Source organism: Giraffa tippelskirchi, chromosome 2, assembly GCF_054371585.1.
Source record: "Giraffa tippelskirchi isolate mGirTip1 chromosome 2, T2T-mGirTip1v1.2.pri, whole genome shotgun sequence".
Classification (NCBI taxonomy): Eukaryota; Metazoa; Chordata; class Mammalia; order Artiodactyla; family Giraffidae; genus Giraffa; species Giraffa tippelskirchi.
Window position 1 is genome coordinate 51,067,254 of NC_137276.1, and position 18,150 is coordinate 51,085,403.

General features: G+C 48.5%; 1 protein-coding gene across 1 annotated transcript in view; it reads left to right on the top strand.

Moving 5' to 3' along the window:
- Positions 1–1,139: 1,139 nt before the first annotated feature.
- Positions 1,140–18,150, top strand: part of LOC145538242 (uncharacterized) — a 29,483-nt gene continuing 12,472 nt past the window's right edge. Inside the window, exon 1 of the mRNA XM_081569965.1 lies at positions 1,140–1,145. Coding sequence (XP_081426091.1) covers positions 1,140–1,145 — 6 coding nt within the window. The remainder of the gene's footprint in view (positions 1,146–18,150) is intronic.

Below are 18,150 nucleotides of genomic sequence, written 5' to 3' on the forward strand. Positions count from 1 at the left end.
GACACTAAGTCATGATTGAAATTTGGTTTGTCAGAAGCCCATGTGGTTGCTCAGTTCCAGAGTGCCTCCTTCCTAGGGACCTGAAACTCCCTGTCGCATTTTCCACTGCCATAAACACCGGTGTTCTTCTACATTCTAGAATCTAAAGCTTCATTCAAAACAATCCCACACTGAAACCTTTTCCCAGAGTAGGTGGGTGGGTTAAAGACCTAAGTTTCCTTGCTATCTTCTTTGGAAGATCCTCTTCAGTGAGGGAGAACACAGTGGAGAGGAGTAATGAGAAGGAAAGCTGAATGTGGTATGAATAGTTAGGAAAGGAGTTGCCTTGCACTAAAAGTATAGGAGCTCCCAAGACAAAGTACGTATTATGGGTAGGTTGACAGTCTCATGCTTTGTCACCCACAGTGGTCACACACAGCAGTGTCTCCCAGGTCTGCTAAGTTGAGGGGGTAAATCATGGGGTTTACAGCTAGTTCTTGGGGTTCACATCCATGGAAATGTTGGCAAATTCCTTGATTTGTAAGAACTTCTGTTTTCTCATCTGTAAAATGCAAATAATGATGATTTCATAGAAGTGTTTAGCATTGGAAATCATGCATGTAATGTGTCTGGTATATACATACTCCATGAATAATAGTTATAGTATTGTTAGAATTATATATCCTTAGTTTACTTACCATCTCTTAACAGTTTTAGATACAGCCAAGAGGAGTCAGAAGGAATAGTAGAGAGGAGAAAGATGCTCTTGGGTATATGGGAATTACACATTTAAACATGATATTCAGGATATTTATGGGCATGGTGATTACTGCAGGTAAAAAGAAGGAGCTCCTGGTGGTTTTCTCAGACTCACAATCCATATCAAAGACATGAGCCAACATTCACCAAGGAAGAGCCCAGAACAAGGCACCAGCCTCAGTTTCACTACTACCATGTGCAGAATCTTGACAAAACAATTAGCCAGAGAGACCCACTTTTGCCCTCCGTAACCTGGAGTGCAGCCTGCAGAGGTGTGGGATTACAAGGACCTTTGAGCCCTGGCCAGCAGGGCACATGGAAGTTCTTCCCACCTAGACATAAGGGGTCATGAGGCTCTCCAGCCTCCTCATTATCCATTCAGGTAACTGAAGTCAGAGCCAATGGCGGTGAGAAACTGAAAGCGGCGATAGGAAAGTCCTGCAACTTTCCCTGCTAGTGTGGTGTCATGACACCAGGATAGCGGTATCCTGGACCTAGTTCTGCCCCTCCCCATGAGTGTTCCCAGGAAAAGGCCTTCAGCGTTCAGAGTGGCTCAGCTTTGCAGGCTGATAAGAAAGTAGTAAAATAAAATCATCTAACTAGTACATCCTTCTCCTGCCTGAGGCCACGGCTCTTATTGGTGTGTCAAAATTAGGGGACCAGGGGTGCAAACGTATTAGAATTGCTCAGACTTCTCCAACCAATGTATCCTCCCTCATTCCTTGTGTGTCAACCAACCTGGTTTGCTACCCAAAGTCTCTCATCCCCAACATGAGTCAGGTTGGTCACCTTCCCCACCACTCACACTGGTGAAAGTCACCACCAAGGTGACCTACTGAGGTTGCTAAGGGAGTATGACAGCCTTCAGCTACACAGGTTGGGGGAAGGTTGCTAAAGAGTCTGCTGGAAACTGGAGAGGCGGAAAATCTGCCCGCCACAAGGAGGTACCTCATCCCTCTTAATCAGGTCTTCTTTGTTTTCAGGTCAAACGGCGAAGGCAACACCTGGAATGAAATTTGTGATTTAACAGAAAGGTTGCTGAAGAGGTTTACAAAGTATGGCTGGTGTTTTTCTCTACCAGACAGAGTACACAGCTCTTTACAGTCAGTGAAAATGGGAGTCCTTTGGTTTCAGGAGCAGAGAGCCCTAGGTGGTGTTCTGAGGCAGAAAGAATTACCAATCACACTGATTTTACCAGATCCCAATAGCTCAGTTGGTAAAGAGTCTGCCTGCAATGCAGGAGATCTGGGTTCGTTTCCTGGGTTGGGAAGATCCCTTGGAGAAGGAAATGGCAACCCACTCCAGTATTCTTGCCTGGAGAATCCCATGGACAGAGGAGCCTGGTGGGCTACAGTCCATGGGGTCACAAGAGTCGGACACGATTGAGCAACTAAGCACATGTGCAACATCTTTCTTGACTCCTGCTTGGGAATCAGGTTACAATGTAGAGAACACACTCTGTCCTTAAGGACCTCACAGATTAGGAAACAGGCAAGTCACATACCTAAACACTGAGTTAAAGGGTGCCAAGGACCAAAAGATATGAACAAAGGAGTTACTTGCAACTTTAAGGCAAAAGCAAGTATTCTTAGAAAAAGAAGAAGGCAAGCTTGACTTCCTAGAGACTGTGGGATATTGAACTAGATCTTAAAGGATAAGGAAAGACAGGGTAACGGAAACCATCAAGAGACTTCTTCCGTAGTGAGTGGTCTGTTGGCTAGAAAGCAGGGTTGACTCAAGGGAAGACTGAGAGATGAGGCTAAACAAGACAGTTATGGAGGCTCATAGTGCCAGGTTTATGATTACCTGCTGTGAGCAATAGGGAGCTATAGACTATTCTAGGGTAGGGATCTGACATGATCAAGATTGTGCTCCAGGAGATAAGTCTGATAATTATGGATTAAATGAGATGGAACTTGAACCAGGAGAAGTGGGGAACCCAGCTAGGTAACAATTTCATGAAAAGATGAGTCAATGGACCAGAAGACAGTGGGGGAAAGAGAGAAGGATGTGTGTATGAATGGCTGCTGAGAGGTAGAAAAATTTCCCTGAGATAAAAGGCAAGCATGGAAGACAAGAGAGGAAGAAAGTGTGGTAAGGTCCAAAGAATTTTACATTAGAGGAGAGGTCCATGGAGAGGCCCTCATGCACAAGTGCATAAGTGTCTACTTTCTTGTGCATGCAGGAAGCATGTGTATGTTTCTGTGTGTGCTTGCGTGTGTGTGTTTGAGAGAGAGAGAGAAAGGGACTTTGGGGGCTTGGGGTGGGGGGGATATAGAAATGGACCAAGGTGACATCTTAGCACCAACTTTCAGCAAGCTTGTACATCTTACAGTCCTCTGAACCCTTCACAAAAGTATTGAAACTTTCAGGATTAGAGAAACGCACACCAAAGCAAACGAGTTGGGATGGGTAGGACGGACATTGATATGCACCGCTGCCTCTCTGGCTGTTCACTGATATTAATTTTGACCAGTGTTCATGGCTTCTTATGAGCCCTATCTTCTTCCCCAGCCCTAAACTGAGGATTTCCCTCATCACCTACTCCTCAGTCAGCAATGTCCTTCTGCCGCTCACCTCAGACAGGTAAGTGTCATTTTAAATCTACAAGGTAGGCCTGGTAGGCAGGGTCACAGAGAGGCCCAAGGAGCTGAGGATCTCCACTGGGTGCAGGCTGGGCCAGCCTGGGCTCTCCTGAGTGCCCACTCTGACCCCAGTTCTAATTCCCTGGCCCCCACTGACCCCTAACTGTACTGACACTAGCAGACTCCTGTGCTACTGGACCATCTCAACTCCCTCTAAGCCCCGCCCTCCACGCATCCTTCCCTCTCAGCCCTCATCACTTAGAACTAGCTCACTGTGAGGACTCCTGGGGTCTGGTGGAGCAGATGCGTGGGGCATCTGTGAACATTGGCCTGTGTTGGGCACGTCCCCTGTGTGTCAGTCTCTGCTCTGGACCATGGGGCATGAGGGCAGGCTGAGTCAGAACCAGGAGGCAACGATGGGCATGCTGCAGTGCTGGAGCTTCAGTGTGTGGGAGCTTGGTCCCTTGGTGGATCTGAGACAAGGGAGCCCATGAGTGTGGTTCCAAATACCAGGCAGAAATGGGTGTAGGAGGGAAGCACGACACACCAGCATCCTAAGTGTGCCGAAAAGCCTGGAGGTGAAAAGACATGCTTCTAGTAGCAGGGAGGTAAAGATGCTCCTGATGCACTGAACCCAGTTCACTGGGTGAAATACCAAAGAGAGGTTAAGGTTATTTAGAACTAAGTGGGTCCAGGATTTGTGGCACAGCGTCCTTTTCAGGACCTTGGAGAGAAGCCATGAGAAGCAGATTGAACAGAACAGCAAGGTTTCAAGGGAAGAAGTGTGATGATGTCAGTTCATGGAGACAGCACTCCCCAGGCATGGCTCCCAGGATAAGCAGGAACCAGGCTTCCTGTTCAGTGAGCTGGGGAAGGTGTGGTTTTGTGCATGTTTGAGTTTAGAAGAGAGCAGAGTGGATTTGACATGGGAGAAAGTCCATGGGGAGGGATACTGGCAGGTGGCAGAGAGGTGTCCAGTGAGGACTGGAAACATACCTCTGGGGGAGGAGCTGCCCATGGAGGAGAGGAAGACAACTGCCTCTTCCAAGGCATGGGGCTCAAGGCCTAATCCAAGAGAGGTTTGGTGAGGCTCATGGAGGGCCTCCATAGTCCTCTCTGGAAAGTGAAGGAGAGAAATCTTCCATGACAAGAGGGTTCAGGAGAGGGAATGGAGCTCAAGGGAGAGGAAAAGAAGTGAAATCCTGTGTGTGTGTTTTTGTGTGTGTGTCTATGTTTGGGTGGGGAGGGGAATACATACCTAGGAAAACAGGTCAGCATCAACCATGACCCTCATGCTTCCAGCTCAGAAGTACCCCACAGAATCTTGCTGGGAGCTGATCTCAGCCTGGGGTTGGGTATTTCCAAAACTGCCTAGGCATTTAGGGGGATGTGGCAGAGGGCTGGGGTGGGTCTTGCTATACAAGGTGAGTCCAGAGTGGCTGAGGGAGCCTGATAAGAGGTGTGACTCTAGTGGGTCTGCAGAGGATTTGGGGCAAGACTGGGACTAGGGCTGGTGCTTTCTGAGCCCTGTCCACTAGGGAGAGCAGGCTGAGAGGGCACCATCCACACAGGCCTTGCTCTGGTGCTGGAGAAGCCAGACAGCACGGGGCTAGGAAGCCTCAGGTGTGCTGGTGGGGGTGGGTGAGAACTGGGAAGAGGTTCAGGAGCTCCTGTGGTATGAGTGGGATACTTTTAGAGCAGGAAGGATTGCTGAGGGTACTAGAAGCCTAGTGTCATGGTATGAGAAGAGCTGGAAGGGCAGCAGAAAAGAGAGCCACTCAGGTGAAAACTTTGCCTGATGATGTGGGTCCTGGGCAGGAGACTGCGAGCACTGAGTTCCAGCATATTCTGAGGTGTCAATGACAAAACTGAAATCTTCTAGAAAGTGCCAAGACATGTGTTTCTGCTCAACTAGGCAAGGCCTGCTCTGACCTGCCCTGGCAATGGGTCCCAGGTCTCCTCTTCTCATGGGCTAGGTTGAGTAGGTCGGGGGCTCTCATATTTCACTGCACATTGAGCAACTCCTCTGCCCGCAGTGAGAAGCCAGCCTTCAGGGACCATGTACTCCTTAGACTTGCTGTGACAGCTCAGCCCATCACACTGGATAAACCTGAACCTAAGCCCCCACCCACTAGTGTATCCCAGTCCCATCCCCTGCAATTGGCTTTAGCAGAGGACGACATCCCATTGTCATGGCAGCCTGGAGTCACTACTCTTTCCCCCTTCATGGACAGCCCTCAGGTCGCTTTTCCAGCTTATGGTCTGTTTCTTCAGGAATAGATGAAGGCCAAGAGCCCTAGACTTTAATAGAGAAGGTTGACTACTTCCTTTAATACTGGTCCAGAGGGAGAGGTGGCTTGGAGGGACCAAGTCCACCTCAGGGATCTGTGGCTGAAGAGGAGGGGACAGGGCAGGAGTATCAGCAGAGTGACTTCGCCAAACTCAGCCTTGTTTGTTGGAGGATAATGGGCCCTCACCAGGGACCCCTTGGGTGCCAGCAATACCACCAATCACGTTCTGGGTGCCAGATCCACAGGTGCACATCCATGGGTGCTCCTCTCCCACCATGGATGGTCAAGGCAGGGCCCTTGCTGAGTCCCCTGAAGTCTGGATGCCTGAGACAGGGATGAGCATATTAAAAACCAGGTCCTACTTATGGAACAGAAAAGCAGCATCCTCCACACTCACTGAGTCGGGAATGAAGAAGGGTTAGGACTAGTCCTGTCAGTGGCAGAGACGTGGGCAGAAGAGTCAGGACAGGGCCACTTGTGTGCCCTCTGGTCCAGGCAGGTCTGCACGGGACAGAATGGTGTCAGGACAGCTGGGGCTGTTTTATAGCCATCAACCTGCATTCCTCCTCTACCCTCTTTTCGACTTGTTTTCAGAAATGAACTAAAACAAAGTCTTAAAAGACTTCGGGAGGTAAGGCCCTCAGGATCCAGAAGATTGCAGGATGGATTGAGAAAGGTATGGACTCTATAGCTCAGAGGATTTATTCTGCTTTGTCAAGTTCTTAAAGAATTATTCGGTCATCTCACTGTCCTCCCCCACCTTTCCTTTATTTTGTTTCAGGCAGCTGATCAGATTTCGAAAATTTACTCTGCTAGTAAGTTGCCCGCTGACATCACTGTGCTCAGGTGGAACAGAGCCAGGCCCCGGCCTCAGTGAGGGCTGGTGCAGACCCTCCTTGGCCAGCTCCTAGCGCTGACTCTTGGAGCGAGCTCCTTGCCCTCTCTGTGCTGCAGTTTCCTCCTCCCTGCAGTGAGGATGAAAAGCTCCCTCAAGGATGTTCCTGAGAACCACATGGGATCATGCATTACATTCCTCATTCTTACTAGATATCAATGCTTGACCTGCAGTTGAGCTGCATGAAAAAGAAAAGAGAAATTCCAGGGACAGTGAGCAGATGGAGTTCAGTTTAAGGAGCAGAGACCTTGGTGTTCCCCTTGTTGCCCACATTCTATCCACCACAGTTCTGGCTCTGCCTCCTTTCCCTTCAGCCTCTTCCCTTTGGTAGACTCTTTTCCAGTAACTGTGTTTCCAACAGTGGGAAAGGCTGTTCTTGGCCCAGAACCGTCTGCATGTAGACTGTAGGGTTGCAGCCCTCGTCAGGAAAGATGCATAGGCTGCTGGGAAAGGCAGGAAGCTGGGCGGGGGCCACTGTCCAAGCATCTGAGAGTTTGTCTGACTGCTCCTCCCTGAGCTGTAATGAGAGGCATGTCCTCACCGGAGAAGTAGCTGCAGTTGCCATTCAGGACAAAGGCTGTCCACCTGCCCCTAGTGAGGGTCCACTAGGAAGCGCTCTGAGCCAGGCTCTTCATCTGTCAAGTGAGTCCTAGACGAAGGCTCCTTCTCCCTCCAGGTGCTCTGGGTGGTGGGTACTCAGGTCAGGGTGGCCCCTCCCCAGGAGGAGGAGATGTGGGAGCAGCACTGTGGGCCTGACAGCCTGAGGCAGGTGCTTGCTGAGCCACTCCCTGCTTGTTCTGCAGACAAGAAAGCCGCCAGCATGGTTTATGCTGTGACTGCTGGACCACTGGACCAATGGACAGTAATGTCTTCTCAGCAAGAAGTAAGTCCAGTCCATCATTTCCAACTTTGTGTCCCATCTAGTTGTATATTTTGTACTCACAGTCTTTTTTTCTGTTAGTCCGGCAGGTTTGCAAATTTTAAGACCAAATTTTACGCCATAGGTATGAAAAACTCTCAGAGAAACCAGGTAATTCAGAACAGGTAACCAGGTGCCACTCTTGAACCCGATTGGGGAAAACTTTCAAAGGCAGCTGTCCCAGCATCACCCAGTGGATGCCCCTCTACCCCAGCCCAAGTATTTGGACAACAAGTAGTCACGGCAGATGAACAGCAGGTGTTGTGTAAACGATACACCAGAGGTGTGGGTGAAGGAGCTTTCCACTCCCTGAGGGTGGGCTGCTGACAGATGCCAGGCTTGGAGCCCAACACGACAGCAGGCAAGAGCCTATTTCCTGGGACAGAATGCTGTGTTCTCAACCCTTGGCTGTTTTCCAAGTCATCTTCTCTTCCTTGTAGTTGGTTCAAATTGTGGGTGGAAAGACCCAGGCATATGAGGTACCCAAACCCAATGACATGGAAGGCTTTATTATATCGGTGAGTGTGGGATAAATGTGAGAAGGAGATCGGGGTACCTTCTCACCACGCTCATGCGTGTCTCTCTTCCTGACCCTGCCACCTACTATACTCTCTTCCAGCTCGTGGGAAATTCCTGTAAGCAAGTTATGGGTGGGGACACCTACTATGCCTGTGTAGGAGGTACGTGCTGGGGTCACTGTTTGAGAGTAAATGACATTTGTGTATGTGTGGTGTGAATGTGCCTGAGTCTGAGTGTGGTGTGTATCTTTGGTGTAAGTGTGAAGTGTGTGTGTGTGTGTGTGTGCATGGAGTGTTGTTACAGAAATATGTCGGGTATATTATTGTGTGCTGAGTATTTAAGTAAGTGTGTGTTTGTGTGAGTCATGTCTGCCATGGATTATGGTGTAGATATTGGATGTAATTACTTTTTCTTCTGGTTTTATTGAGATATACTTGACCTACAGCTCTGTATAAATTGAAGGTGTATACCACCAAACGACTTCACATACATGCGTTGGGAAATAATTACACTAGTAAGATTAGTCTAATTACCTTTTTAAAATTCAAAACTAAAAAGTTTTACTTAGATATAAGAAAAATAAAGCACAGATTAATAAGAAATATATTTTAAGTAATAAGAAAATTTATTTTTAAACTCTGAATGGAACACTAGCAAATGTAATCCACCAATATACAAAAAGGACAGTACATCAAGACTAATTAAGGATCACCTCAGAAGTGCAAGTTTGATTCAGTATTTGAAATATCAGTGTAATTTACCACATCAGCAAAATAGAGAAAGAAAATATTTTTTCAATGGATGAATAAAAGAATTGGACAAAGTTCAAGTCTGACAAAGGCAGCCACACAAATTCTCACAGCCAACACTATACCCCGTGATTCAATGAGGATAATCTCTCTCTGAGGTCTCGAACTTGACGAGGATGCCCTCTCTCCCCTGAAAGGGTCCCTGCATCAGTGTGGGGAGGATCCTGTGCAGTCAGGTTTCTATTAGAAGCCCTCTCTCTGAGTGAGCGCTGTGTGTGCCAGTTTGTGCATCCACATCACTGGGACTTGTAGAGCTGAGGCGCATGGATAAGCACAAGCTCCCACTGGTAAACAGCTCCCAGCTGGATGCAGCTGGACACAGACCCAGGAAACTGGTCCTGGTTGTGGTACTCCAAACTGCAAGACTACAGTGCAGTAGGCTGTGGTCAGACAGAGCAGTGCTCATATCCGAGATCTGTTGCCCACAGGTACAAAACTAGGGCAAGTTGCTGAGTATCTGGCAGCTCCAATTTCATCTTCAGGGAGTTTAAATAACAAACATCCACTATCACATCTGCAACAAGATGTAGATGTAGTGGGATTCACAGTGACTGGCACAGTATCTGGAAGCTGGTGGCCCTTACCAAAAGGAGCTGGTACTAAGGCTTCTATCACTGACCCCTGGCTCTGCCCTCACTCTAATGCTGAGCCCAGGTTGGGGGAGGAAATGGTTACAGAACACCCAGAATGAAAGCGTCTTCAGATGCACCCACTGTAGGTCATGTCTGACCCTGCCTCCTCCTCTCTCTGACCCTGTGACCTGCAGTGCAAAATGTAGATGTGAGGAGAGACCCCCATACACGTGCAGGGTCTTTTCCTGCTTTTCTGGTGTCACTGCCAGCTGTATAGCAGCCTGACAGCTTCCATTCTCTGATCATGTCCCCCGGACACACACAGCCCTGTCAGACCTCAGGGGAGGATGCCTGTCGTCATTCATGCCCTGTGGTGGCCCAGCAGGGGTGACAGGTGCCCACTGCACACCCTCTGCCAGTGAGGTCCAGTGGTACTGCTCTAACCTTTACAACTACCATCATCTTGTCAAAAGCTGTCTCACAGCATGACTGTCACTGGAGGAAAGCTCAAGGCAGGAACCTGGACCTGAAACAAACAGAAGCTGTCATTCTGAATAAGTCAGCAGGCTGGGTATGAGGAAGCCTAGAGGAGGTGAGCATGAGGCAGGTCACTTCTTCAGCCACTCAGGACTAAGACTCTACTCCAAGACTAAGTAGAGGCCTCTGCTGGCCTCCCTGCCTCCAGGCCTGTGCTCCAGTCCATCCTCTGTACAGGGCATGAGGGGCTGAGAAGGCCACTTCCCTTCCCACCTGACCACAGAAGCTGAGGCCCTCAAGCTGAATAACCAGACTCTCCAAGGACCAGCCTCAGCTGTAAGCTCACCTGCTGCAGAGGCTGTGGGGTCAGGGGACTGAACTTCCTGAAAAACCTCCCTCAGCTTTACAGGGTTCAGCTTACCACCCTTTTAGATGTTATTCTCTTGGTGCCTCAGTCCCAAAGCCTCTCCTGGTCAGCTACTCACTCCAGCTTCCCACAGCTTTGATGTCTTTCTGTCATTTGTCACTTAGGTACCATGACTTCTGCTTCATTGTGTCCATGGCTTTATTTTTTATCATTCACCTCACTTTTTCCTACCTTTTATTATGGAAATTTTCATAACTATAGCAAAGTGAAAACAGATGTACAATGGACACTCTTGTCTCCACTACCTGGATTGACAGCATTTCTATTATCATTTATCATGAGGTTACCTCACCTCCAAACCCTTCATTGTGCATAACTTTACCTGGTAACTGTTTTTGGTTGAGTTCTCTTTTTGAAATGTAGCAGACCTAAGTGTATCATTTGACGAGTTCTGACAAATGCACGCAGCACCAAAGCCCACAAAGATTCAGAGCATTACATTTGCACCTAGAGTGTCCCCTCAGCTCCCTTCCCAGGCAATCCCTCCCCCACCCCCTGGAGGCAGCTACTCCCTGATTTCTTCCTCTACAGACTAATTTGCTGCTTTAGAACCTCTCCTCCGTGACTCACAAGGGATGAGCACAGGATCTGGCCCAGGGCACTCGCCACCGTGGTTTGGGGATTCACCCACCCTGAGCGTTGCTGGGTTTGCTTGGGATTTGACCCTGGAAGGCAGGCTGGAGGCGGCACCCTGTCACCCTTTTTCCTGTATGTGACCAGACCAGAGTGAGTGCAAGAAGCCCAGTAGCAAAGGCCATAGTAGGACCCAGTGCAGAGCAGGGCTTTCCTCTGAGGTCCAGCGTCCAGCTCTGCATCATGGCCAGAGACCCTCTGTGGGGGTGGGTGGGGTGAGCTATGTGGGGCAGGAGGACCTGAGGCGTGAAGGATGGATACACTGTGCCGACGGGGACACTCCTGCAACCAGCCTGGGTAGAGGCTGCCCCTCCTCCAGGATAAGGTCCTCCCTTGTCCCATCCCACTATCTCCTGAGTTAACAATCACGAGGAGTTCCGCTTTTATATGTAAATTCCTACCTAAATATATTTTATAAAGATATTTTTACTTTAATGGGATCTTGCAGTACATAATGTTTTCCAACCTTCTGCACAGTATTCCATTGCATGAATGGACCAATCTATTTCATTAGTCTCCCTTGGTCAATATTCAGATTATTCCTAATAAGTATACTACAAGTCACATTGCAGGGACTGTCCTGATGGTTACTCCTCTTGGGTCAGAGTATCCCTGGGATCAAGACCAGAAGTAGAATTGATACCTTAAGGGGCCACCCAGCTCACTGTGGGTAGTGTCCAGTTTGTCTCAAAATGGCTGTGCCAAGCTGCATGTGATGCTCCACCATCTGCCCTCCCCAGGGCAGGTCACCTCTATCCGTGCATCCTAGTCAGTCTCATTCAGGTTGCATGCCCTCTTCAAGCTCCTCTCCATCTGGCTTTCTCAGGGAGCCTGCCTACCCATAACTCTGTCCAGAGGCCCCAGGTGACCTGATGTGTAACTTTTCTTCCAGAGAGAAAGCTCTCTGCTCCAGAAAGGATCAGTGTCCCTCAGGCTGTTGGTCCTTCTGCCTCTGGTGGGCAGCTGCACTGTGCATGGGAAATGAAGCCCTGTGAGCTGATTTTCTTCTTGCAACTTCATTTTCATCCTGTGGGGCTAACTGTTAGAGGAATTAGGATATGGGATGTTGGGAAACAGAAGAGACTGCTGCCTGGACAAAGAAAACTTGTTTATTTTGAACTCTCTTCTGCTCAAAAATCTGAAACCATCACCCTGCCTTCCACTTTGTAGACTTGTCAGAGTTTAGAAGCTCTCCTTTGAGAGCAGTGCTGCCTGGGACAGAGGGGCTCTCCTGCAAAGGTGAAGCAGCACCTGACTGGGGCTGAAGGCAGCAGGAGATCCAAGGAGGAAGGAAGGCACCCAGGCAGAGGGCAGTGTGCACTGCTCCTGAAGATGCTGGCATGGTCTGTGCTCCAGGCTGTCAGCTGGCCCTGCCCTCAGCTGCTGCCCTTCCTCCTGTCACTTACATAGAGGAAGAGGTGGAGCCCAATCTTTACCATGAGGCTGGGACTGGCCAGGTCCTCCTTCGGGGCTCTCTGGTTCCAACTCAGTCCAATGAGCTGAAAATCCACATATCAGAGTATCAGAGAGGAAGTGTCCCTGGAGAGGAGGGTGATAGATGTTCAGAATTAAGACAGGAGTGGGCTTTCCTGGTGGGTCAGCTGGTAAAGAATCTGTCTGCAATGCGGGAGACCTGGGTTCGATTCCTGTGTTGAGAAGATCCCCTAGAGAAGGGAACGGCTACCCACTCCACTATTCCAGCCTGGAGAATTCCATGGACTGTATAGTCCATGGGGTTGCAAAGAGTCGGACACGACTGAGTGACTTCAAGACAGGAGCAGAGGTGGCGTAGTTGGGTGCTGGGTTATGTACTTGAGCTCAGATTCTGGCCCTGTACCTGCCAGGGGGTAGGGGGTACCTCTTGCCCTATCTTAGCTCCAATTTCACTCTGTAAAATTGGGAGTAGTAGATCATGTGTACCTTGTGGATTCAGGAGATTTAAAGGAAGAAGTGTAAAGATTGATAGGCGCACTGTAGATGCTTGCTTGTGGAGAACATCATTTTGGATGAATACAGCAGGTAGTGCCTTGCATGGATTTTCCCACTTCTGGTCCTCTTGTCTTTTTGTTTGTGGAAGGAAGGCTACACTGTCTATTTTTGCCTCACCTAGAGCCTGACCAGGAGAAGGCAATGGCACCCTGCTCCAGTACTCTTGCCTGGAAAATCCCATGGATGGAGGAGCCTGGTAGGCTGCAGTCCACGGGGTGGCAAAGAGTTGGACACGACTGAGCGACTTCACTTTCACTTTTCACTTTCATGCATTGGAGAAGGAAATGGCAACCCACTCCAGTGTTCTTGCCTGGAGAATCCCAGGGATGGTAGAGCCTGGTGGGCTGCCATCTATGGGGTCACACAGAGTTGGACACGACTAAAACGACTTAGCAGCAACAGCAGCAGCAGCAGCAGCAGAGCCTGACCTCTCCATATTCTGGCAGTTAAGGTTTCCTTTCTCTGCCTGTATCTACTTACAATATGGTTTATTAGTTTAGAGCTATGCTTCTTTGCAAAAAGTAATCCTAAAATGTAAATTTTAAGCAATCCCCTGTGAGACTGAGGGGTAGCTGCCCTGCTCAGGTGGACCAAGTTGTGCTGGCAAAGGTGTGTGTGCAAGACACAGTCCCAACTGCTTTTTCCGGGACAAATACAGATTCCCATGTCTTGGTGAGCAGTGAAGGTGCTTGGACTTTTGTGTCATAGTTCAACTGACCATATGTGCATGGGTTTGCTTTGGGGCTGTCTATACCTATGTGTCTCTTCCTGTATTAGTACCATACTGTTTTGGTTACTGTAGCTTTGGAGTATGGTCCAAAAATAGGAAACATAATAACCTCCAGCTCTGTTCTTTCTCCAAAAATTTTTATTTGGTGTCAAGAAAGTCTTTAAACATGGGATGCAATTTTTGGAGAACCCTTGAAAACCTAAAAAAAATATATCATCAAGCCAGCTTCAGCCCACAGGCTGAGAATATATTTTCCTCAAGCAGAGAAATCACAAACTTGGCCCTGATCTGATGGGAACTGCAGGAAGACCTGAAGCAGGAGGAATCAGGACTGCCAGATAAAAGTCTGTGCTGGCATTTCTGAGGAATGCTCCTTAAGTTAACTTTCTTGGGCAAATGAAGTATCTGGGATTGAAATTCACCAACTTTGGCCAGGAGGCAGAGGTGGAGGCTAATGACCTTGGGCTTAGAGCAGGAAGACTTGCATGTTATCCTGGAGAACTCCCCAGGTTGTTGTGCTTAGCCAGTTAGTCATGTCTAACTCTTTGTAACACCATGGACTGTAGCCTGCCAGGCTCCTCTGTCCATGGGGATTCTCCAGGCAAGAATAATGGAGTGGGTTGCCATGCCCTCCGTCAGGGGATCTTCCCAACCCAGGTATTGAACCCAGGTCTCCTGCACTGCAGGTGGATTTTTTACCAACTGAGCCACCAGGGAAGCCATCTTCTCTGGGTCCCCTGGTATTTGCCTCTGGGACCAGAAATTCCTCCCAGCAGCCTGGAGAGAGGCTATGGCCCAGAACTTCACTTTAGCATATCAGTGTCTCTCACCCTGGCAAAAAGAAGTGCTTGGTGAACCCTGGGGGCATTGTGTGAGGAACATGAAGAGTCAGGAAGAGGGAAGGGAAGAGCAGTCATTGCATACTTCAGAACCACATCTAAGACAAGATTTTATCCTCCATGGGGGATTCTCCTGTGCAGGGTCCTTGCCTCCTTGCTTGCCTCACCCAGGTCCTGGCCTTGCTCCTGAGGTCTCCAGCCTGCTATAGGCACAGAGAAGCACAGGGAGGAGGAATAGACCCCAAGTGCAAGAAAGTACCACAAGCACCAGGCTTGCGTGCTCAGCTCAAACAAGGGTCAGATCTATCTTCAGCTTGCTTTATCTTGGTTCCTGTTCTTTGTGTAAGGGAGGGCCTGGTGGAGAGCACTGCTTGCAACTCCTAGAGAAGACTCTGGGACATGTGGGTCAGAAACCCATGACTGGATTTGCCTCTGTGGTGGGGATGACATTGGGTGCCCTTAATGAGTTTGATGGGTCAGGGGAAGTAGTGAGAGGCATCCTGAGTTCTCATAGCCCAGCCCCGCTGCCTCAGAGTGGACCATCAGTGACAACAGGTGAGCCCAGGGGACAAACGGGTTGTTCAGACCCTGCTTCCTTAGGGGTGTTCCCTGGAAATGCAATTATGGGGTGACCTGTAATAATTGTGAAATCAGAAGGAGGTCAGGACTCAACCACTCCTAACACAAAAATTTGGATGTTGCCCTTGCAGAAAGCTACCATCTTGGATTTTATACACCTGGACTGAGTCCAGACAGAATGAATGAATATACTTGCAGATATAAATTGGAGAAAACCGAAGTCTACAGTAAGTAACCCACCTTGGTGCCTCTACATGACAAACTTTCCGCACCACACTACATTCCCTCAGCCAACCAAGCCGTCAGATCCCTTCCTTTCCATTCACTTAGACACTCTGAGGATAGAAGTAGTGGGGACAAGTGGAGGCAGGGACCTGGCTAGGAAACTTGGCCACCTTGCCCTTCATCTCATGCTGGGAAGTGATCAATCCCCAACAAGTCAAGAAAGTCCTGGATCAGGGCTTATCCCTACAAAGGCTCACCCCTGCTTGGGGTGCTGTTCTGCCCTCACTGCTACATTCTCCCACAATTTCCTTGGCACTCACTCCCCTTGAGAGAAAGGACTTGGATCTTATGAGTCTGTTGGTGAGAAGTGGAGGTAGCCCCAGGGCCCTGAGTCTGTGCAAGGTGCACTGAGCTCTCCCAGGAGAGTGGGGTCACTGGGATTGAGAAAGGATGCCAATGGCCAGGCCTGGGCCCTGGAATCTTGGCTCAGACCCATTTTACATGTGTGATTTTGACCGAATGAATGTTCTGTTCTCAGCCTCTATTATCTGTACTGTAAAATGGGGTCAGTAGGGTAGGTGCACTAACTAAGCCCTATTGTATACATAAAGCTACTATTTGGAAATATTCAGGCACTAGATGTTCCTCCACAATGGGGGAGCGGCCTGAGAAAGTACACAGAATGGGCAGGAGATGTGCCCTCATCATTGAGGTAGATCTGATCACTCCCAGAGAGTGCCTGGGGACAGTTAGACTTCCTCTTCCTCCTCAGCTCTCCAGTTAGCTCCCTGATACATTGATTGGATATGATTATATTATGTTCTATGACTCCTCATTCCAGGGCCACCTGATAAACCCAGAGCGAGTCCCCTCCACCAGCACACTTCTGGACCTTGTCTCCTTACATGAGTGCATAGAATGGACAGGGCTCTGCCATTTCCACATTCGCACACCACACAGGGTGTAAATGGCCTGTACTTGCTCAGGAGTGGTTCGTACTGAGTAAATCATTTGTATGGAGAGCTTATGTGTATTGAGCACCTGCTGCATCAGGTTATGTGCTAAGTGGCTTATATGCACTATCTCAGTTAATTCTCAAATGAGACCCAATTATATGTAGCTGATGCAGCAAGAGCTGGAAAGCAAACACAGGTGATCTGACCGCCTAGTCTGGGTCTTTGGCCTTACTGATGACAGTTCTTGAAAAAGGTTGGGAACAACCTATCATCCAATAAATGTATTCAGACACTTCTGGGTTTGGTGGCTATACTGTCTTCTCACCCATGGTGTCATCAGTTTCTCTCTGAGGTGGACCAGCACAGAGATCTCACATGGGAGAGCTTATCCCACAGTTCTGGGCTCCTCTGCTGACCGCCATGTTGGATGTGGTTGGAGGCTGACCAGAGTGGTGGATCAGCACTATTTATTGCCGTGAGCCCTGAGGATTGCCATGAGCGCCAATGAGGATTCATTTGGTAGTCTCTCATCATATTTTACTCTGATTAAAACATCTGGGAAAACATTTTAGTAAATACAGAAAAGCTTGACAAAGATTAATTTTAAAACCAATATTTCTGAATGCTTTGTATTGTCTATCTTAAGTGTGTCATGATTTCACATATTAAGAAATCTTTATACATGCTGTTCTTGTGACCCTCGGTATATGAGGTGGCTGCCATTACCTCACTCTCCCTGCTGTGTGAGCACTGTGGAGATTATACTACATTTTCTTGTGATTTTTTTTCACCCTAATCCCAGCCATTCTACCCCTCAGACACAAATCCTTCCCCCTAAATAAACTTAGTGATTAATTTTTTAATATCAGTACCAATGAAGGGGAAAACAGTTCAGAACTTTGTAGCTAATGTGAGAACTGAGTTATGGCCCAAAGCTGGTCACTGGGAAGGGAACCATCTGAGAGGGAAGGCCTGACCTGTGGGCACAGTCAGGGTATGAGAAGAGTTAGGGTTCAGGAGAGGGGAGGTTCCACAGCTACTCACTATGCACTGTCGGAGGCTCCTGGGGGCCATTTCCCAACCCCCACAAAATTACAGAACAAGCACAAACACAGAGGCCCTGTTCCCCCTCAGGCTTCCCTGTGTCCACAGATGGCACCACCACCCACCCAGATGCTCTGCTCACTAACCTGCATGTTGTCCTTGACACCTGTTTATTCTCATCCCACATCCAGGCCACCTACAGGTCCTTCTGACTCTGTGTCCAAACTCATCTGGACTTGGACAGCCTCTCAACACACTCACTGTACTTAGAATAAAGCCCACATCCCTTCCCAGGGTCCACGAGTTTCCCACCACTCATCTCTTTGTGTCAACAAGTTCAGCTAATTATGCCGCAGGCCATGGCACAGGTGCCCACAGCCTGGACACTCTTCCTCAGAACTTTCCTTGCCTTTCCCCTCATCTGGTTTCAGCTCCAGAAACATTGCCTCAGAGAGACCTTATCTTTAGTGAAAATTCTCAATAACATACAAAAGTAGCAAAAATTGTATAGAGCCCTTGAAGCAGCCTTACCTACTTTCATTAATTATCATCCCTGGCTAATCTGGTTTTGCTCATATTTTCACCATTGATTATTATAAAGCAAATCCCAGATATCCCATCATGTCCTGTGTAAATATTTCATTTTCTCTTAAAGAGAAATTGTGTCTCTAAAAGACTAAGCAGTTATTCCTTCCACTCCCTTTCATATTCCTTCCCTTGATTGTTGACATCATGGCACTTTTCTCTCTGGCATTCATTTTGTTGTTTGTTACTTTATTGTCCGTCTCCCTCTCCAGTCCCACAAATGTCAGTCCCTTAAGAGCAAGGCTTTGGTCTGCCTTGTTCCCGTTAAACACCAGAGCCCTGCACAGAGCCTGGTGCATGGTAGGTGTCAGAAGAAGGCAGAGAAGAGAAGCTGCTTC